The sequence below is a fragment of the Colias croceus genome, chromosome 29, assembly GCF_905220415.1.
Source record: "Colias croceus chromosome 29, ilColCroc2.1".
Classification (NCBI taxonomy): domain Eukaryota; kingdom Metazoa; phylum Arthropoda; class Insecta; order Lepidoptera; family Pieridae; genus Colias; species Colias croceus.
In genome coordinates, this window is record NC_059565.1 from 1,820,131 (window position 1) to 1,843,795 (window position 23,665).

General features: G+C 34.2%; 1 protein-coding gene across 1 annotated transcript; it reads right to left on the minus strand.

Moving 5' to 3' along the window:
• Positions 1-1,263: 1,263 nt before the first annotated feature.
• LOC123704389 (SID1 transmembrane family member 1-like) lies at positions 1,264-22,251 on the minus strand. Its single transcript, XM_045652750.1, has 19 exons — positions 22,004-22,251; positions 20,801-20,870; positions 20,132-20,228; positions 17,577-17,699; positions 15,197-15,567; positions 14,807-14,890; positions 13,836-14,005; positions 12,920-13,059; positions 12,469-12,576; positions 11,599-11,710; positions 10,691-10,802; positions 9,220-9,393; positions 8,391-8,511; positions 7,410-7,532; positions 6,183-6,299; positions 5,299-5,431; positions 3,310-3,435; positions 2,305-2,383; positions 1,264-1,919 (listed from the first exon to the last, which is right to left on the minus strand). The coding sequence occupies exons 1-19, from the start codon at positions 22,099-22,101 to the stop codon at positions 1,743-1,745; spliced, it is 2,535 nt and encodes an 844-aa protein (XP_045508706.1). The 5' UTR covers positions 22,102-22,251; the 3' UTR covers positions 1,264-1,742.
• Between the last annotated feature and the right edge of the window lie 1,414 nt (positions 22,252-23,665).

The window sequence follows — 23,665 nt, forward strand, 5'->3', positions numbered from 1 at the left end:
TATTTTAGTACAAAATATGTTTGTTGTTAATTTGTAATCTTCTAGATCTCGTCTAATCTTCTTTAATCGACTAAACCGATTTCGCCAATTCTTTTTTTATAATATTCCTTGAAGTACGAGGTTGGTTCTTATGGAGAGAAAACGTTAACATGTACCACGGGCGAGGCCAGGGCGGACCGCTAGTATGAAATATAAATTAGTGTTTGTGCACATGTGCAATGTTTTTAGTGTACCTGCCACATCGAAAACGGTTGATGAAAATAAAACACAGTTTTTACAAAAATTCATATATTTACAGACTAGTAAAACCATACAATACTCATAATACCGATTCATTTCAAGCACAATATATTAATATAATTACATTTGACAATATCATAATAAGACACTTTTTAATTACGACCTATTATCATACTTTTCTAATACATAATAATTAATACGAGATCAGGCAATTATATACAACAAATTATACAAAAATATAAGCACTTTTAATAGCAATATAATATAATTTTGATTAAAATTAATATTTTTACTAAATCTATTTTTAACATAAAAAACTAGAGAGACTGTTTCTTCTTAGTTCTTTGGTATGGAAATCTAATTAAGTTTACATATTTCTAAATAATATCTATATTTTGACCAATCTCTCAAACACAACACTAACTTTAAAATCGTAAATTGACCGTTAAAATTTATTTTATTGCATTTTTATATATTTATACGTATTTATAGATCTTTGATACAAAACATTTCAAACTTTTCAATACATTTGAAGTTTCTTACACAAATAACAATGTTTCTAAGGATTGAATAAAATTATATTTTTTTTTTTTATTTAAAAGCCGATTTTTTATCGTTGTCAAACTATGTATGTATTAACATTACTTCGATAGTATTTTTTTCTTTATTATTATCTTTCAAATAAAAGGAAATGCCATTAAAAATCGACTGTTTACATCATTTTTTTATATAACTCATTTTTTTTAAATATAAATCTAAAGGAACCACAAACAAATAAAATAACGTTTCTATATATACACTTTAGTTTTTATATTAAAAGGCCTCAAGATTTAGAGGTGTATTTTATGCACTTATAACTAGAGAGAAAAGAAAAATTAACTATTGGCAGGAAATGCTATGAAATTTATATCTATTGTTTTTTTTTTAAAGTGAAACTTTTATTACATCGTCTCAAACTTTTTGGTCTGTGTAGCGCATGTCGCGTGACGCACGATACGTACGATAATTATCGTACAAATACGATAATTTTTAGTTAAATGTCTAGTGTGAAAAAAAGTTTCACTTTTACCGTGGTTTCATAAAACCACACAACATTTTTTTATTATAATATCTATATTCAAAAGCAAATTATTGATTTACGGAGATTTTCAAGCAGAGTGGTAAATAGCTAGAGAGAATTACTTCGAATATAAAATTTCCATTTGAGATTTGCATTTTTTACCAATTTTGTATTGCAAAATCTAGTATTTCACCAAATAAACCGAATTTACTCATCAAAAAAACATTTTTATACCAAAATATGACAAAAATCAATTCTAACAAAAAAAAAATAGAATTTAAACAAATATCATTTTTTCACCACAAAATTTCCACAAAAAATCGATACTACCAACAAAAACAGGATTTAAACGCTGGATGCGTTTAAATCAGTTTTACACTGCAAATTTCACAAAAAATCTTGATTGAAGCAAAAAAAAGCGTGTTTTAAACCCGGTCAAAAATTAAAAAACCGCAATATCGCCCCTCGGCACGGCTGACAAGTTGTCATCTATTGTCAAATACATATTAAATGAAAAAAACATAGCAATGGACGACATGAAATGCCAAATGTCGTGGGAATCGTATAACTGAAGGAGACTGCACTGTCTGTTGCTTTGTCTCGATTGCGCTGGTGTCAACTGAAAAAAAGAAATATATATTTTTACATAAAATTTGAAAATATGGGGTCGTGAACTCGTTCTGAAAAACAAATATTAACATACAGACTACAGATGCAAATATAAAAAAGTATACTAAAAATATATATTATTTACATTTTTTTTTTACCAAATGCATAAGAAATAAATAAATTTTTTATGCATAATCTGATTGTTTTTTTTCCTTTCTTTAAAAATTCGTAACTTCGTTAACGTCGGATTAAATATTTCCCATAAATTACCCTTGACTAAGATCTTTCTTTACAAAAATTTTATCAATATCGGTTCAATGGTTTTCTGCGTACAGCTTAACAGAGCAACTTTTACATTTTAAAAACATGAATATCTCTACTTAGTATTAACTTACCGCCCAGTTAGTGCTTAAGTCCAAGTAGAAATAACTTGAGCTGAACCATATCGTATACGTTAGCGCTATGAACACCCAACTGTGAAAAATAAAAACAATTTTTTTTTACTAAATAAATATTAAAAAAAACAATTTATGCTATTAATCGTTCTAATCTATACTGATATTATAAAGCTGAAGAGTTTGTTTGTTTGTTTGAACGCGCTTATCGCAGGAACAACTGGTCCGATTTGAAAAATTCTCTCGGTGTTAGATAGCCCATTTATCGAGGAAGGCTATAGGCTATATATCATCACGCTAATACCGATAGGAGCAGAGCAATGCGGGTGAAACCGCGAGGCACAGCTAGTTTTGAATAAATACTTATATAGAATAACTAGCTTTCCGCCCGCGGCTTCGCCCGCGTTTTCAAAGAAAAACCCGCATAGTTCCAGTTCCCGAGGGATTTCCGGGATAAAACCTATCCTATCTCTCAAGTTGGATCGAACTGCACATGGTGTGCGACTTTTATTATAATCGGTTAAGTGGTTTAGGAGTCCATTGAGGACAAACATTGTGACACGAGATTTATATATATTAAGAAGATTAAGATATATTAGATATTAGATTAATACCCAGACACGGAGCAAACATCTATGTTCATCACACAAATATTTGCCCCGGGTGGATTCGAACCCACGGCCTCTGGCTTGGAAGGTAGGGCCACTACCAACCAAGCCAACCGGAACCGGTCAGTCGAAATAATCATTTAAAACTATGTTTATTATTTAATTTCTCAATATAAATTTTTATAAATAAATATCATAATAATGGCTGATTTTTCAATCCTTGGTTAAAACTTATTCATCGAATAACGTATTAAACTACCATTTTAAAAATGTATTCTAATTTTCCGTATTTGACAGTTTACAGGTGACATTTTAATATGTTCGTGTAATACTTTATTGGACGGATAAATTTTAACCAAGGATTGAAAAATCGGCTCTAAATAATACAAATTCTCACCTATACCACCTAATAGACTCTCTATGCAGCAATTTCATGGCGATATAGAATAATGTGTAAAGAAAGAGATTGCTCATCAAAACTAGCAGCAAATGTGACGCGAAGTCTCTGCTGTGCTGGGTTAGTCTGTGGAAAATATATATTTGTTTTAAAAAGATGCTGAAAGACTACTCTATGTATATAATCTATCTACGTATATAAGTACTGTTTATGTATAGTATGTTTGTTGTTTATGTATATAATATATTTAAAATGTATCTATGTACATATATGAATATTTATTTAGTATGTTTATGTATATGTATTGTATTTATGTAAACATAGTGTTTTGTGTATTATGCTTTATTTTATTTAAATATAGTTTTATTTTATTTTTTATTTTTGTTGTCAAATGCAAAATTACTAATTGGCTAGGTACCTAAAGTTTTGATTTGTCCTTTGCCTGAAGGTTGCCTGGCAGAGATGGCTTTGAGCCATAAGGCCGCCATTTGTACATTTTGAATGGTTTTGTTGTATTTTTATTTTATAAGACTTTTGTACAATAAAGAGTAAATAAATAAATAAATATATTCATAATAATACTAGCGGTCCGCCCCGGCTTCGCCCGTGGTACATATTAACGTTTTCTCTACATAAGAACCATCCTCGTACTTCAAGGAATATAATAAAAAAAGAATTATCGAAATCGGTTCAGCCGTTCTCGAGTTATGGAATTACAACGAAAAGTGGCATTGATTTTTATATATTAGATAAAAAAATCACATATACACTGAACAAAATCAATGTAAAGACTTTTGAAGTTATACTTCTTTTGGCGCGATGGAGAAAAATGATGAGAGTTAATTGTTACGATGCGCGCGCACACCGACACCTAAATTTAACAGCATGAAGTTAGTTCTAGGTGGTATGAAAATTGATAACTATGTTCAAGTTGTATATTCTAGTATTTTTTCCATACGCCAAAGAAGTATAACTTCTAACGCGTGTACATAAGTACACACACTCTTTTTTTTTTGTATTTTTCTCTCTCTGTACTATATAAAAAAGTTATGAAAAAGGTAAGTTACTGTTTTGTGTGTCGAGTGTATTATCTTATATATAAAAATGAATCGCAAAATGTGTTGGTAAGCGCATAACTCGAGAACGGCTGAACCGATTTCGATAATTCTTTTTTTATTATATTTCTTGAAGTACGAGGATGGATCTTATGTAGAGAAAACGTAAACATGTACCACGGGCGAAGCCGGGGCGGACCGCTAGTATAGAATATTTCGTGTGTATTATATCGAATGCGTATATGGCGATAAATCGTATATATGGTGTGTACTATATCGTTAATGTACTTTGTGTTTATTGTGTCGTGTGCATTATATTTTGTGTTGTTAGACGTAACTTTTGATGTAATATTTTTGTGGATGAATAGTTGTCAATATAGCTGTCACTGTCACCTGTCAGAACATGCTTAGCTGTCGAATACTATAAATTGCCACTTTCCTTTGACTCATGGCGCATTCGTATGAATCGTGCGGGGAGGGGGGGGGGCCTGGACGTTGTTAATACGACGTTTGACCCAACTACCTACACTTTGCTAATAGTCGTTGACTAGCTGCGATTTGTTAATCAATTAGGTAGCTGTGCAGAAACGCAGTACATTCTTATTACATTTCAAACTAATATTTAACCAGGTCTCGCGTGTTATTTCTATTAGTGTGTTATTTCGTAAATTGTGTGTTTGTGTATCGCGGTTCGTATCGTTTGTTATGTGTATTATGTCGTTTGTATCTTGTGTATTATGTCGTATGTATTTCGTGTTTTATATCGTATGTATCGTGTGTATGTATCGTGTGTTATATCGTATGTATCGTGTGTATTATGTCGTATGTATTTCGTGTTTTATATCGTATGTATCGTGTGTATTATGTCATATGTATCTTGTGTATTTTATTGCATATGTATATATATATATGTGTGTGTATGTATGTATCTCACCCGTAAGCAGCCAACGCCCAGTTAGCAAGGTTAGCGAGTAACAACAGAACGCATCTGCCGGCACGAGCGGGCGCTACGGCGGCCAGCGGGCGACGAATAAGAGAACGGGCCGCGCGACATACTGCGCCTAACTCTGAAATATTTTATATAATATCGTTAAAATTTTCATTTATTGGAACGAAATTCCTTATAGCGAAAGGTGGCTAGAAGGAAAAAATTAAGACAAAAAGTAGGAACGACACTTTTACCCCCGTCCGACTAGGGCCCTTCTGGCCTCCTCCACTCAAGCGACAGCCCAAGCCGAGGTTCGAGATCCCAGTCAAGGGACGCCCTTGCGCATGTCGCTATCAGGGTGAACCTTCAGTTCACAATTCGGCCGGTATATGTATATTTTTTTTTATTTCTGTTCATTCAGTTTTATGTGTCCAAAGGACACCTTCATTCTAATCATTTTTCAAACTCAAACTCAAACATTTATTTATTCAATCGACTTCTTCGAGAAGCACTTTTGAAACGTCATATATAAGCTATTGGATAGCTATCGCGGGCCTTGAGCGCGGGGACCGAATCGAGAAATTCCGTAACGAAAAACCCTCACGCTCCCCACTCCGACGGGCGGAGGTGTGGCTTGAAGGCATAGCATGCAATAGCGCAACCGCCCCAGTCCCCGAGTGGCACACGTCGTTTTTTTACATATTTTTAACATTTACCACCGATTCGGATAGAGAAGAACCGGCAAGAAACTTCATAAAAACGCTATCCATACTCCAAATTTATAAAGCACTATTCATATTTACAAAGCATTTGAATTCAAAGTAAAAATATCAATGGTAATATAATTTCACAGATTTTTTAAATAAATAAATAGCACATATAAAACTCACCCAATCTGAATCTACCCAGATAATATATTTGGAACGTCATCACGAGACAAGTGACCAAATGCAGTACTGTGAACGCGACCCAGAAGTAAAAGTTCGCGTTTAGCACTCCGACCAGACCTGGAATATAAGAAATATTTTAAACTAGTTGTCACTGTTTCCTGTCCGAACATGTTTAGCTGTCGAATACTATAAATTGCCGCTTTCCTTTGACTCGTGGCGCATTCGTACGAATCGTGCCTGGAGGGGGGGGGGGGGGGGCTCGGATGTTGTTTATACGACGTTCGACCCAACTACCCTCACTTTGCTAATAGTCGTTGACTTGCGTTTAGAATCGCAGTACCTACATTCTTATTACATTCAAACTAATATTTAGGCTCGGCTAATGTACCGGCTTTTTATAAAAAAAAACTGCAAAAAACAAGTCTTTTTTTAATCAAAACTGAAAAAATGTTAGCATCATCAGCATAAATGTTTTTCAGCTATAGACAAATAAATGATGGAATATCAAATAAATCTAGTGATGAATATACTATATCCTTCCAGATATTTTTAAAAAGTGTATTTTTATAAATTACTAGCTTACCGCCCGCGGCTTCGCCCGCTTTGTCTAAAACCTAATAAATTATATACTAAAACCTTCCTCTTGAATCACTCCATCTATTAAAAAAAACCGCATGAAAATCCGTTGCGTACTTTTAAAGATTTAAGCATACAAAGGGACATAGGGACAGAGAAAGCGACTTTGTTTCATACTATGTAGTGATTTTTTACAAATATATTTAAAAAAAATTACAATTTAAAGGTGATGAAATATTTAGTGTTTAAGTAAGTAAACCAACTTTACCTTACTTATTTTAAACATATGTTTGTTACTCTTTCACTTAAAAACTACTGGACGGATTTTGATGAAACTTTACAGGAATATAGGTTATACATCAGAATAACACATGAGCTATATAAATATTTGATACTAGCTTTCCACCCGCGGCTTCGCCCGCGCAGTCAAAGAAAAACCCGCATAGTTCCCGTTCCCGTGGGATTTCCGGGATAAAACCTATTCTTTGTCCTTTTTCGGGTCATCAAAATATCTCTATACCAAATTTCATGCAAATTGGTTCAGTAGTTAAGGCGTGATTGAGTAACAGACAGACAGACAGAGTTACATTCGCATTTATTATATTAGTATGGGTTGTAGCGTCTAATAGAATAAAAAAACTAAATAATCACCAATAAATATAATAAGTGCTAGGACTCCAAACGTAGCATGCGCTCGTGCGTTTATATCTGGATGTCTCGCTTGGTAAAGTTTCACCATACACAGCACACTCGTTACGTACATGAACGACGTATCTGTAAAAAGTTGATTAAATTATAAATAAATAAAATGGAGCCTAGAAATATAAAGGGGAAAATTTTGAATATTCAAGTCTAGCGGTCCCTTGAAGCTGTCAAAAAAACAAATTTATAAGCCACTAGCGGTCCGCCCCGGCTTCGCCCGTGGTACATATTAACGTTTTCTCTACATAAGAACCATCCTCGTACTTCAAGGAATATAATAAAAAAAGAATTATCGAAATCGGTTCAGCCGTTCACACGTGATGCCGTGACAACGCGAAACGAGTTTCATTTTTATATAATATATAGATTAGCCAACGCAATCAAAAGATACAGCCGTTTATGCTGCAAATTTATTTTTATATTTTTATTTTTAAAAATAAATTACATAATGAACACAGAATCTTCAAATCCAAATGATTTATTGTGATAACTTGAAATTTTGTTTTGTAGTTCAAAAGACAGACCAATAATTTGAACTATATGTGTAAAATCTACACATATAATAAATCTGTAGAAGGGTCAATTCTGTACATTGAAAATATTGAAAAAATAAATACCACCCAAATATGTGATTAAATAAATTTTTGTCTGTCTGTCTGTGTGTCTGTATGTGAAGGCATCACGTAAAAACAAACGGTTCGATTTCGATGAAACTTGGTATAATAATACCTTATTATCCTGGGCATAAAATAGGATACTTTTTATCCCGAAAAAAAAAAGTAGAAAAAAAATAAATCTTAATTTTTCTTAATTTCTCCGCGCGGACGGAGTCGCGGGCGGAAGCTAGTTTGCTAATAAACATCTTAAATAGAGAAAATAACGATTAAAAAGAGAAAAGAAGACATAAATAGAGTGCACAAGAGATCTCACCAAACTGAAAGTTCATGCTATTAGGGCAAACATGATACGCAGCAGAAAGTAAGCCCTCGCTCACTAGAGCTATCCCCATCGCGTACAGAAGACCAAAGTGCTGCGGTATGCCGAGATCTACCTGCAAATATAAAACAACATCTTATTAGGTTCAAGTAATTAAAAAATGAAGACAAACTGAACAACAAGTGATAACTGCGTTAAAAACAACCGACTTCAAACTTGCACTTGCAACATTTACAAATACAGACAAAAATGCTCATAAAATAAAAACTACTGGGCCTATCCGAATAAAATTTTTATGGGACCAATCCGACACCATCCCGCATCGAACAAAAAAAGAATCACGTAAATCGGTTCAGAAACCTCGGAGTAATCGGTGTACATACATAAAAAAAACATACCGGCCGAATTGATAACCTCCTCCTTTTTTTTGATGTCGGTTAAAAATTATATCTTATTTTGTTCAAGTAATTAAAAAATGATGACAAACAGAATAAAAAAGAACGAAAAGCACTAAGTAATACAAATAAGTTAAAGAACAATTGCAAGAAACCCATCTAATCTATACAAATATTATAAAGCTGAAGAGTTTGTTTGTTTGAACGCGCTAATCTCAGAAACTACTGGCCCGATATGAAAAATTATTTCGGTGTTAGATAGCCCATTTATCGAGGAAGGCTATAGGCTATATATCATCACGCTAAGACCAACAGGAGCGGAGCAATGCGGGTAAAACCGCGGAGCGCAGCTAGTATAAATACAAAAAGGAATAGTGTAAATAAATAAAAAAAGAAATTAATAAAAAATACAATATTATATTACTCACATTATCATCCTTATACCGTCTATGCCGATGCCAAACTTCGGCCAAAAACAGGGCGCCCAATAGCACATAGCCCAAATTCGAGTACACGTGGTTAAAATCGGATAGTACCATCAAAGGGTGTGCGCAGAGGAAGTTGAAGTAGCATAGATCTTGGTTACCCGATTGGTTTAGTAGCTGAGTAGCATAAATAAGTAGAATCGATTAAAAACTTATGAAGAAAAGTAGTCAATACTCAAAAGTAGTAGCCAACTTATGAGTAGAATACTTATGAGTAGGCTACTACTTTTGAGTAGTATTTGACTGCAGCAATTAATAGCATCGTTAAAATAATAATAAAATAGTAATATACTACTCAAAAGTAGTCTTATACCACTTTTAAATAGTAACATATCGACACAAGAATGTATTTTAATAATAAAAAGGGGTAAACAATCATATATTACTTCAGAATAAGCTATTTTCGGTATATATTGTTTCAGTAGTTTAGTAGCATGCTAGTATCGTGAGTAGTACCCTAATATATTACTCAGAAGGTAAACTATTTTTGAGTTGGTATCCCTAATTCGAGTACACGTGGTTAAAATCGGATAGTACCATCAAAGGGTGTGCGCAGAGGAAGTTGAAGTAGCATAGATCTTGGTTACCCGATTGATTGAGTAGCTGAGTAGCATAAATTTAATTAAATAATAATGTAAATACATTATAAACTACTAAAAAGTAGTATGTATATGACTATTTAGCACAAATCCTGATCATCCGATTAGTTGAGTAGCTGAGTAGCATAAATAAGTAGAATCGATTAAAAACTTATGAAGAAAAGTAGTCAATTATGTAATGTAAATGGTCATCTATACTATACTAATATTATAAAGCTGAAGAGTTTGTTTCAACGCGCTAATCTCGGGAACTACTGGTCCGATTTGAAAAATTCTTTCTGTGTTAGATAGCCCAGGTGAAAAGGTAAAGGTAATTAATAAAATAGTCCATTTCATAGAGGGAATCTATACAAATATTATAAAGCTGAAGAGTTTCTTTGAACGCGCTAATCTCGGGAACTACTGGTCCGATTTGAAAAATTCTTTCGGTGTTAGATAGCCCATTTATCGAGTAAGGCTATAAGCTATATATCATCACACTAAGACCAATAGGAGCAGAGCAATGCGGGTAAAACCGCGGGGCTCAGCTAGTATTTAATTATTATACTCTGATTAGTAAATATTATTTGTATAACAGACTAGCGATCCGCTCCGGCTTCGCCCGTGGTACATATTTCGCAATAAAAGGTAGCCTATGTTCTTTCTCAGGGTCTAAAGATTGTCTGTGCCATATTTCATCAAAATCAGTTGAGAGGTTTATGCGTGAAAACCATACATAATTACAAACCTTTCCTCTTTATAATATTAGTATAGACAGAAAAATATATGAATTTTTTATATGAATAAAATCTAATTAAAAATGATAAAATGCTTACCCTCTGATAAGTAACAACAAGTTGTATAACAGGCAGTGTATAAAACACGGCGACGGTCAAAACGTTCCAAAGATACATTTTCGAGCGGGCAGACAAAACCCGGGGGCGACATCTGTAAAGAAATATTTTTATTAAGCAAACAGAATAAAGAAAAATCAAATTATAACTCATTGATCTATTTCTTTTGTGTGTGCAATAATGAATTAAATAAATAAATAAAATAAATAAATTGATTAAATACTCTAGTGGTCTGTCCCGGCTCCGCTCGAGGTACATATATATATAGCCTGTAGCACTCAGGGATAATGTAAATATCCAACGGTGAAAAAAATTTTAAAAGAAAATAAAACTCAATATTATCGTCATATTCTTAATAAATACATAGTAATATATAGTATACTAGCGGTCCGCCCCGGCTTCGCCCGTGGTACGTGGTACGTATTTCGCAATAAAAGGTAGCCTATGTTCTTTCTCAGGGTCTAAAGATTGTCTGTGCCAAATTTCATCAAAATCGGTTGAGAGGTTTAAGCGGGAAAGCGTAACAGACAGACAAACAGAGTTACTTTCGCATTTATAATATTAGTAGGGATGTCACGCGAAAACCACTGATCGGATTTTCACAATGCTTGGTATATATGTAACTTAAGTAATAGAATCACTACTTAGTATAAAACAAAGTCGCATTTTCTGTCCCTATGTCCCTTTGTATGCTTAAATCTTTAAAACTACGCAACGGATTTTGATGTGGTTTTTTTTAATACATAGAGTGATTCAACAGGAAGGTTTTAGTGTATAATTTATTAGGTTTGAGACAAAGCGGGCGAATCCGCGGGCGGTAAGCTAGTAACAAATAAGCTAAAGAAATATTTAGATAAATAAAAATTAGTTTAAAAAGTAGAAATACTAACCTCGACAAATTAGCAACACACAGTTTATTCCCGTGCAGATATAGATCCTTCTCTGTGTTTATGTCATCTAGTGTGGACAAGTCAGAGTCGGTATCTGATGATGAGCTACCCTCTGTAATAAAAAAAATATATTTATTTATCTAACAAAATATGCTCACCATGATAATGATAATGACAACAATATTATAGGTTGTTTACATTCAATAAAAAAAATATGTGTGCGTGTAGGCTAGTGTACACACGTAAGAAGTGAAACTTCTTTATGACCTTATTTTTCAAAAAATAATTTACTATATGCAACTTTACAGAAATACGTCGAATCACGCGTGGTAGGGATAAGAAAAAGATGGCGCGTAACGGAAAAATGTCACGCGTAACGAAAAAATGTTACACTAAATTTTTTTCCAACCCCGATAAACAAGTTTCACTTAAATAAAAACTAAAAACTGCCTTTAATTTGTCAGATGTAGACCAATGATGAATCCTCCTCATTTTTTGAAGACAGTTAATAAATACCATTTAATGATGATTCTGATCTATTCTAATATTATAAAGCTGAAGAGTTTGTTTGAACGCGCTTATCTCAGGAACTACTGGTCCGATTCTTTAAATTCTTTCGATGTTAGATAGCCCATTTATTTAGGAAGGCTATAGGCCATATCATATCACCACACTAAGACCAACAGGAGCGGAGCCAGCGGGTAAAACCGCGGGGCACAGCTAGTAATTAATATGGCAGCAACCATGTTGGTAATTTATTTTAGAATAATTTTAATAATGAGTCAAATTCGATAATAATTGAAAAGTTGAAAGTAATGACAATTATAATGATGATAATAAATCAAATCAAATCAAATCAAATGCACATACCTATGGTATGATCCCCATCGCAGTTCCGGCTACTGCCGCTTCTCTCTGCGCGTGTTGTGTGCGACACTAGCGAACTGTCGTGTGGAGTAGATGGCGCTAGTAGAGCGGCTGTTGATCAAATCAAATCAAATCAAATCAAATTTGTATATTTCAATTTTGAATTCAAATCAAATGTGTACATTTCATTGTACAATTTAATCATATCAGATCTGTATTATGTATGAATAGCATTTTAATATGTTCGTGTAATACTTTATTGGACGGATAAATTTTAACCAAGGATTGAAAAATCGGCTCTAAAATATTTTCATATATAGTGTCTAAGCAGATAATATTTTAAATTTTAATGTAACACAGGCTTTAAATCTACAACTATAATATTAATTTTGTACCAATTTAACATTTTAATATCTATATGTAACTTAAAAATTAATAAAAAAAGGAGACTCACCGTCAGAACCATTAAAATTCCTTCTCCTCTGAAATATAATAACTATTATAAAGGCCACGTAGAAAGATAAAAAGAATGCCAAAGCAGCACCCGCTGCTATCATGTACTCTTGGTATGATATCGTTTCAATTATCCGTAAACTGAAATAAAAAAACAAATAAATAGCTTTAATACTGAATACTAATTTCTTTTTTTATTTAAACATTATTGCGCTGTTAGAAATAGATTTTTAAAATTAGAACATAATATGTAATCTATACTTATCACTACATAGTATAAAACAAAGTCGCTTCCTCTGTCCCTATGTCCCTATGTATGTTCAAATCTTTAAAACTACGCAACGGATTTTGATGCGGTTTTTTTTAATAGATAGAGTGATTCAAGAGGAAGATTTTAGTATATATTTAATTATGTTTTAAACAAAGCGGGCGAAGCCGCGGGCGGAAAGCTAGTGAATATTATAAAGCTGAAGAGTTTGTTTGTTTGTTTGAACTGCTAACGCGCTAATCTCAGGAACTACTGGTCAGATTTGAAAAATTCTTTTGGTTTTAGATGGGCTATTTATTGAGGATGGTTATCAACAGGAGCGGAGCCACGCGGGTGTAACCGCGAAGCGCAGCTAGTGATATAACTATAGCCTTCCTTGATAAATGGGCTATCTAACACCGAAATAATTTTTCAAATCGGACCAGCCCCCCTAGCCAAGTGGCTTTCTGTTAGCGTAGCGTTCAATAGAATAGACTACGAATGTATGAGATTGACGTAAGCTGTAGATACACGCTACGCTAACAGAAAGCCACTTGGCTAGGGGGGCTGTAGTTCCTGAGATTAGCGCGTTCAAACAAACAAACAAACTCTTCAGCTTTATAATATTAGTATAGATATTATAGTTAGAATTATATTGAAAATCTCTCACCTGAACGTCTTAACTCTACCATCGTTAGTCGGTACACTGATCGACTCATCCCACCCGAAATACTGTGCCATTTTCGGTAAACTCGTGTTACTAGTAGCTTGGCCTGTACAATCCTCGTCTGACGTCTTCACTATGAACACTATGTAGAAACCGACGGGGAATGTGTCTTGCTGTAAAAAAATAAAAAAAATGTCAAGAATATAATTATGTACATACATATTGATTTATTTATAAGCAAAAAAAAATACAATTAATATGAACAAAAAAGAGCGTGTGTGTCGAGCACACGTTTCAGAAGTGAAACTGCTTTGGAAAGATTCAAAGATACCAAAATCGTCGCCTTACTCCATGACGTGACGGTATTGCAATGACGCGACCTTGAAATATATTCACTTCAAAAGGTATACATAATAAAAATAAATCGGCAAATGTGTCGGTAAACGCAAAACTCGAGAACGGCTGAACTGATTTCGTTAATTCTTTTTTTATAATATTTCTTGAAGTACGAGGATATTTCTTATGGAGAGAAAAACGTTAACATGCACCACGGGCGAAGCCGGGGCGGACCGCTTGTCTATATCTATATATATAAAACTCAAAGGTGACTGATATAGTGATCTATCAACGCACAGCCCAAACCACTGGACGTATCGGGCTGAAATTTGGCATGCAGGTAGATGTCATAACGTAGGCGTCCCCTAAGAAAGGATTTCCCGAAATTCTTGCGGGAACGGGGAAAAACGGGGATGCACGTACAAAGTCGTGGGCGTGAGCTAGTATATATATAAAAATGAAACCCGTTTCGCGTTGTCACGGCATGACGTGTGAACGGCTGAACCGATTTCGATAATTCTTTTTTTTTAATATTTGTGGAAGTCCAAGGATGGTTCATATTATGTAGAGAAAACGTTAACATGTACCACGGGCGAAGCCGGGGCGGACCGCTAGTACTTAATAAATATATATCTTACCGTTAATGTAATACCTCCTCGCCTGGTCATCGTTAAGTAATAACCATCATATAGAATATCTCTTTCATTGTCGAATACTGGACACTGAAAATGTCATTTTTTTAATTATATTCTTATTTTTCTTCTTATATCTCAGCTAGCTGTTGCCCGCGGTTTCACCCGCATTGCTCCGCACCTTTTGGTCTTAGCGTGATGATACATAGCCTATAACCTTCCCCGATAAATGAGCTATCTAACACGGAAAGAACTTTTCAAACCGGACCAGTAGTTTCTGAGATTAGCGCGTTCTGTGTTAGATAGCCCATTCATCGAGGAAGGCTCACGCTGAGACCAACAGGAGCGGAGACACGCGGGTGAAACGGCGAAGCGCAACTAGTTTAAAATACATACCGAAAAGTTCTGAATAGAAACAACAGCGCATATATCGTCATCCGACTCGATCATGAGTATCACACTTTTGGGCCTCGACAACCATCCGTAGGTTTTATCCAAATTCCTGTTCACAAAATATTTCCCCCCACCATTGCCAGTACACAAATACTTCTTCCTCTCTCTTTGTGTTGCCAGATCGACCACATTATTTTTCCCCTGATCAAATGGGTAGAAATAATACTTTGGCTGGCTTGGAGTACTCGTCAAGTTCGTTGTTTCGTTCAGTTTTATGTAAAAATCCTGAACCGTTTCCACTAAAATTGTCACGTTTATCGCGTCTGGAGATGATGATGTCAAGTGCACTATAGGCGTGTTTAATGTCGATATATCTGCGAACAAAAATACTTGTTTATAATAATAGCTTGTATATAATAGTGTCCCGGAAAATGATTATGCCTTTCTCATATTTAGGGGTATGAAAAATAGATGTTATGCAGGCAAAATTTCATGAGAATCGGTCAAGCCGTTTTGCAGGAGTATGGTAACTAACATTGTGACACGAGAATTTTATTTATATAGAGAAGATATTATTATCATGAAAACAAACAACCCAAACATAATTCTGATGATTACAACGACTCATGAGTCAAAATCCGTCCAGCGGTTTGGGCTGTAGAACATACATACACTCGAAAAAATTAACCACTTTTTCGCAGTCGGGTAAAAGTAAGGTATAACGTGTGACGTCTTAATATTGGTGCATCAAACTGTCTAACAAAAAATATTTTAAAGTAATAGATACACACGTTCACAAAGTGGTACTATGTAAGTCAGGCAATTGCCCGACTCATAGACTAGCGAGCGGGATGTAAGGGGGAGCATGATTTGGGATCAGTGTGGGAAAGTGATGGCGCTAGACGACCTAAACAGCGCTGTCCTTTTTCCACTCTAGAAATAATACTGCTATAAGCAATGTTACCTATACTTAATAATATTATTAAACTGAAGAGTTTGTTGTTGTTTTATACTATGTAGTATTTAAACATTATTGCGCTGGAATCTATACTAATATTATAAAGCTGAAGAATTTGTTTGTTTGTTTGAACGCGCTAATCTCAGGAACTACGGGTCCGATTTGAAAAATTATTTCGGTTAGATAGCCCATTTACCGAGGAAGGCTATAGGCTATTTATCATTACGCTAAGACCAACAGGAGCGGAGCCACGCGGGTGAAACCGCGAAGCGCAGCTAGTTAAAAATAATAAAATATTCGATCTTCAAAAGCGACATACAATAATTATAAACTAACGCACACACGATTAGACGTCAGAGTGGGATGGCATGATTCAAGTATCGTGAACGAATGAGACAACTAAAGTAAAATGTGGCTAATTGGCCACATTACTCGCTATTAACTTGTAATATCATTGGCTATAAGACATCAGGGTATGAGGGCTGTTCTATGCATGAGAAAGAGCGTGATTTATATATTTTAAATCCGTTGCGTAGTTTTAAATATTTAAGCATACAAAGGGACACAGGGACAGAGAAAGCGACTTCGTTTTATACTATGTAGTGATTATTGTTTGTTAAACCTGTCTATTCTCTTGATACGTGTTGTCTATAGAAAAATAATGTTATGAAGGCTATAATGAAAGAAAGTTCTAGCAATAGCGTGTGTGATTTTATTTCAAAAACAAATATTTACGTATCAAAGGCCCGCAGTACACTCGAATCCATTTGTCACTGACTGTAGCGTTAACAGAAAGAGAAAGGCGTATGTGAGATACAATGCGAGAGAAAGAGACAGGATGATATGTGACAGCGGCAATGAAAATTTCTGAAGTGAAATATCTTTAGGCGCGTTGAGAGTAAAATTTCAATGTCATGGCAATACAGTGACGTCATGGAGTAAGGCGACGATTTTGTTGACGGTTTTGACGACGCCAAAGAAGTTTCACTTCTGACATGTGTGCTCGGCACACGCGCTCTTTTTTATTTTTAATATTTTTTGTCTTGATTAAGATAACTCACATTTTAAAGCTAAATGAACTAACGCTGTCTTATTACAAACACAAACTAACTAAAAACGTATTACGAAAGTTAAAACCATCGTTTAACTAAAAGTCTTGTTACAATTAATATGTTATATGTACAAGGACCATAAATAAGGACAAATTTAAACCTCTGTACTAAAGTTAAACAATCGCTTTATAGTCTGCGTTTAAACCAGGTTTAAGTTTTTGTAATAAGACCGATATACGGTTGTATTCGAAATAATTATTTGATAAAACCAATGTGAAATTTCCATTGTACAAGTCTTACATCTTTTTAGTGAAAAGAGTCGGTTAGGGTTACATACAAACATACATACATACAATAAAAATTTTTAACTCACGGCAAGTGTCTTCATCCTCAGAGAATATATTATTATGTGGACACAAAGTTCTGGAGATATTCGTAAATTGTTCCAAACCGCCTATCGTCTGAACCGTCATGGGAAGCTGCCATGAGAAGACGCCTGAAATTTCAATACATTATATTATATTTAGTAAAGAAAGAAAGAAAGAAACATTTATTTGGATTCCACATAACAAAAAATAAAAATTAAATTTAACAATTATATTAATTAACATTAAATTGATTATAATGGGCCCTCTTCACAATGGGCAGCGTTGGACGAGAAGTGGCAATCACGAACAACACTAACTACACTAGTCTAATCAACAATGATTAACATCGTAGGTATGTTAAAATAATTTTTTTGGTTTATAGTTTTATCACAATAAAACATTTTTAGCGTTCTGTTTTCTTGCGGAATAAAAAAATGTATTATGTGGCAAAAGTACTATATCGTGCTAAAACCAAAACTAAAAGTAATTAGGTACACAAAGCCTAGCCAAAGCGCGACATAGCAAATGTTTTATATAATTTTTATGAAAAAAAAAAGACGTGTGTCACTCGGGGACTGCCGCGGTAAAGCTATTGCATGCTATGCCTTCAAGCCACACCTCCGCCCGTCGGAGCGGGGAGCGTGAGGTTTTTTTCGTTACGGAATTTCAGGATTCGGTCCCCGCGCTCAAGGCCCGCGATAGAAGCTATGCAATAGCTTAAAAAAATCAAAATAGGTCTTATTACTAGGGCCCGGATAAATATGTATTTACATATTTTTATTTGAAGTTGTTTTCGTAATTAATCATGGTTTCCAAGGTAAATATGTTATTTAGATCGTGAAAATTCAGGTTTTATTTTCCATATTTTTCCATATTTTCAATGAAAATCCATATTCCACAAAATATCAATAAATGTATCCATATTTCTATCAGCGCTATGAGTTTTCTAAAAATTCTGGCAAAACAATTCGCGTGTGGTCATTGACCCCGCTCGCCGCTCGCACTACCCGCTCAGCTACCCATCCGTATGCAATCCGTACTCAATATTACGAACAAATCAAAACTATTATTTTTGGATTCGAAAACCAGACTGCTGCCATTGCGAACGCAAAAGAACTTCTCCAAGATGAGACTCTACGCAATGACTTGGTCTACATAAAAAGCAATTATTGCTTTTTATCACACCAGATAATAACGCTCGAGAATTCTTCCACTTCACTTAACGAAAATTTGAAGATTATCGATAATATAGAAAAAAAGATTTCCGAATCGGAAGGACCCGCAGCTGAAGTTGCTTTCGTTCGTTCGTTGCTTGAAAATTTTAATTTCGAAAATTTAAAGAAACATGTCATTATTTATTGTAATTCAGATGTAAGTAAAACGGAAGATGAGTAAAATTGTATTTTTTTTTTCAATAAACATTAGTATTATTAAAATTGTTGCTTTTTATTGTACATATTTTTTCCATATTTTAGTATTTTTAGTCCATTTTATAAGTACATATTTCGGAATTTTTAATACATATTTATCCGGGCCCTACTTATTACCATGTCAAGCAGAAATCGTAAGTGTGAAAATTAGGGGTAACTTCGTGATCAAACAGAATCCTCGAAAATATCATGTAGTTTGATATATATATTTTATAGTAGAAGATTGATAATTTTGCTTTATACCCTCTCCTAATGCGTTTTTTCTTCGGAATCGATAGAACTAAATTATTAAAATATCGAGGGTAGATTGACATATGTTCCGCCGAAGGCAGTGCAATCTCATCGTCTTTCTATTGAGATAATCATATCTTATTTTATACGGATTTAGAAGCACGGGGAGTTTTAATTATTGTTTTTTATGCTAATTAAAGTTTTAGAAAAGTTTGTGTAAATCGCGTGTTTGTGCTTAACGTGAACACGTGGTTGAACTGAAGGATGACCCTGGTAGCGACATGCGCAAGGGCGTCCCTTGACGAGGATCTCGAACCTCGGCTTCGGCTTTCGCTTGTATATTGTGATGTGGTGTGACAGTGTATTAGAATGTGGGTGTACTAAATTGGTGACGCATTCAGTAAGTTTTTTTTATTATATTATGATACATCATTCATTTTAATATAGTTATTCTCTCAAGAGTGCCCTATTGTTTTTTATATTGTTTTTCGTTCGACACAAGTTATACGCAGGTTGTCAAGAGGTATGTACATTTTAATGCATAATAATTTATTATTGTTCAACTGACAAGGCATTTTTTTTTTTCAATTTTAACTTAATTATAAATAGGTAGTCATTTTTATAAATATAGACTAAAGTGTTAATTATCTAAGTATTTATTTAATATCTCAGCCCCCAGAATCACAGACACAATAGAAAATCTATTGTGTCGTGGCCCGATCAGGCCGCTCGGGGCTCAATGGATTAAAATTATATATACAGTATGTTTATCAGCCATCCGGTTTCCATAACACAAGCGAAAGCTTAGTATGGGATCAGATCGTGCCGTGTGTGAAAATTGTCCTGAAATGTTTATTTATTTAAATTTTGATGATGATGATGATGATGAAATTACATACCTTTCTGCTGTCTAGCCGTTATGAACAAAGGATAGGTCCGGTTAGCGAAATCGCTAGCTACCGTCACCCGGGCCGGCGTGTCGTATGCCTCATAGTCCTTTAAAAACATGAATATATTAAATTATTTTATCCTTTATTGTACAGTACAGTAAAATAAAAGTATTATAGTTTAAAAAACACGCTGTAGTAACTCAGGCCCCGGAACCACAGACACAATAGAAAATCTATTGTGTCTGGGACCGATCGGGCCGCTTGGGGCTCAATGGGTTACGAAAATAAACTAATGTCACCGATCCTTGATAAGCGTAAGTACAAACTTTGAATTAAATCTGTTTGTATAACGAGGGTCAAAATCAGGTTTAAAGGATATAGGAATGTCAAAAAAAAACAAGCAATTTTTGTGAACAATTTGAAGCCTTATATTAGCAGGCTATGAACCATTTCATACCATAAATACTAATATAATAAAGCTGAAAAGTTTGTTTGTTTCTTTGAACACGCTAATCTCAGGAAATACTGGTCCAATTTGAAAAATTCTTTCGGTGTTAGATAGCCCATTTATCGAGGAAGGCTATCATCATGCTAAGACCAACAATAGCAGAGCAATGCGGCTAAAAATGGGGGCACAGCTTGTTTAAAATATTAGTAGCATTAGAATTAAATACTTACGCCAGCAAATTCCATAATGTATTCTGTATTTTTACTGACTGCCACTGTGTATGGTTCATTGTATTTATATCTGAAAAAATATATTATTAACTTTTATTCAAATCAAAATAAAAAAAAATATTTCCTGTAAAACATTAGTTCACGAGATTTCACACACACACACACACACACACACACACCTGTCCTGTTCCTGATAATATATTATCTAACTAGCTTTCCGCTCGCGGCTTCACCCGCGTTTTCAAAGAAAAACCCGCATAGTTCCCATTCCTATTTCCGGAATAAAGCCTATCCTATGTGTTAATCCAAGTTACCCTCTATATGTATTGAAAATTTCATTGTAAGCGGTTCAAAGTTTCTTTTGTTTGGACTAATCATCTTGTTTATTACTGAACTTATTTACTTGTAGAACTCTCATTATGAATTAACAATTTATATATAATTAGGTATAATTTATCTATAATATAAAAATGAATCGCAAAATGTGTTGGTTAGCGCATAACTCGAGAACAACTGAACAGATTTCGTTAATTCTTTTTTTATTACATTTCTTGAAGTATGAGGATGGTTCTTATGGAGAGAAAACGTAAAAATGTACCACGGGCGAAGCTGGGGCAGACCACTAGTACTTAATAGAAATGTAAACAAATATTTAAAATCAGATAGTGAAGTGACTAATAATAATACAAGAAATCTATATCTTTAAATAAGTTTCATCATCATCATCAGACCATATACATTCCCACTGCTGGGACACGGGCCTCCTATGTGGGCACAGGCCATAATCCACCACGGTTAAAAATTAATAATACGTTTCTGTTCAAACAACAAGTAAAAAAGAAATCCCAAAAGTTATACATTGATTAAACTAATATTTGACATAATTTTAATCCTTCCAATATTCTTCATAATTCATATCATAAGTTTTTACATAACTACATTCTATTTAAGTCAATTAAAAATATGTAATTAACACTGCAACATTTAAAAATAAATTACCTATATTGAACGTGATACAAAGTGAACTACAGCAGTACCTATCTAGTATAACGACCTCATTTATTAATCAAGGAAAGAAATTAATGTTGTTACATTTGTTGTTATGATATTTTAAACATTACTCTCATGTACTGCATATCTTATGAAGTCACTAATTCTTACGTTTTTATCACGTCTAATAAATAACTAAATTTAAATACTCACGTATTATTATAATGGAAAATAATTTCATCTCTGTTTAGTCCAAAACAAAGGTAAATAACGTTGAATAGAACGTAAATATTTAAGTAAACACAACTCATCGTAAACGTGTACCATTAAGATTTTAAACCAAATCACATTTATATGTTTCAATTTTAAAGATAATAATTCACTTTAATATTTTGAAAATGAAATCAATGGAAAAGTCAAACGAAGTCAAAAACCAAAAACTCTAAAAGTTCTTTGGCAAACGGCAAATGAAGAAACATCAAACATGACATTTGAATTGTCCACAGATTGTCCACAGAGCAAGTAATAATAGTAGAATTGTCGTTGTCGTACTTTTTTTGTGTTTATTGCAAGAAGATAGGACGTATGGGTGTATTCAGAAAGAAAGCTTGAAACTTATAAGCGCTTATCGGTGCTTGTCAATGCTGGTTATGACAAGCTTGTCAATGCTGGTTTTGACAAGCTGGTTTGAGCATTGACAAGCGCCGATAAGCGCTTATAAGTTTCAAGCTTTCTTTCTGAATACGCCCTATGGCTATATAGCAACTAAAAGCCAGCGCGCACGAGCAACTTTGTCTCCGCAACTATTTTGTCTCTCCCATCGATTTGTATGGGGAGTTGCGTCGCTACGTTCGCGCACTTTCATACTAGCCCATGGGTGGGAGAGACAAAATAGTCGCGGAGACGAAATAGTTGCGGAGACAAAGTTGCTCGTGCGCGCTGGCTCTTACTAGACTAATATTTGCCAGTGTCAAGTACCTACTCGGAGCAATTAAGAGCTAGCGCGCAAAAGCAACTTTTGTCTCCGCAACTATTTTGTCTCTCCCAACAACTCTATGGGGAGTTGCGTCGCTACGTGCGCGCACTTTCTTACTAGAGTTGATGGGAGAGACAAAATAGTTGCGGAGACAAAAGTTGCTCTTGCGCGCTACCTCTTAACAGCAGCTCTGTAAATGTGTATATTGATGATAATATGTATCGTATGAATGTATAAAATCTTTCTATGAACAAATGGGCAGAATTTGACTTCCTCGTAGCATTTAAAAGTTTCTTGTTTTGGAATTTACGATGTCGTGAGATTTAATAATATGTAGTACCTATGTAAAACGATCTTGGATTAATTCGTAAATAATTTCTTCATCCATAAAGCACTCATGATCTCCATTATCCTAATCAGCTACTAATATAAGGATGTTTAACAAGAAGCTTATCATTTCTAAAAGATAAATATAATAATAAGCGTTTATAAATTATAACTATTAATTTCTAAAACACTAAACAAGTAGGTATACCAGTGCAAACTTAGCACCCCATCTATGGAATTTTGGGTCGAAAATGACCTTGATCGTTTGGTCCCCGTTAGGTCCTTTAAGGTCCCACAATTTTTTCGTTAGGTCCCCTTTAGTTTTTTTTTTAATAAATTTTTAAATTTTAGGTATAAAAAAATGCAACTTTAGCACCCCATCCATAGAATTTTGGGTCAAAAATGACCTTAATCGATAGGTCTCCGTTAGGTCCTATAAGGTCCCACAATTTTTTCGTTAGGTCCCCTTTAGTTTTTTTTTAATAATTTTTTTTTTAATTTTAGGTATAAAAAAGTTACACTTTAGCACCCCATCCATAGCAAAATTGGCAAAAAGCAAGGAACCTAACTGG

Coding starts and splice junctions, on each gene's coding strand:
- LOC123704389 (XM_045652750.1), bottom strand. CDS start 22,101: ATGAGTTGTGTTTACTTAAATATTTACGTTCTATTCAACGTTATTTAC. Junction 20,871..22,003: donor ATTTTCCATTATAATAATAC/GTGAGTATTTAA, acceptor ATATTTTTTCAG/ATATAAATACAATGAACCAT. Junction 15,568..17,576: donor TGAGGATGAAGACACTTGCC/GTGAGTTAAAAA, acceptor TTTTGTTCGCAG/ATATATCGACATTAAACACG.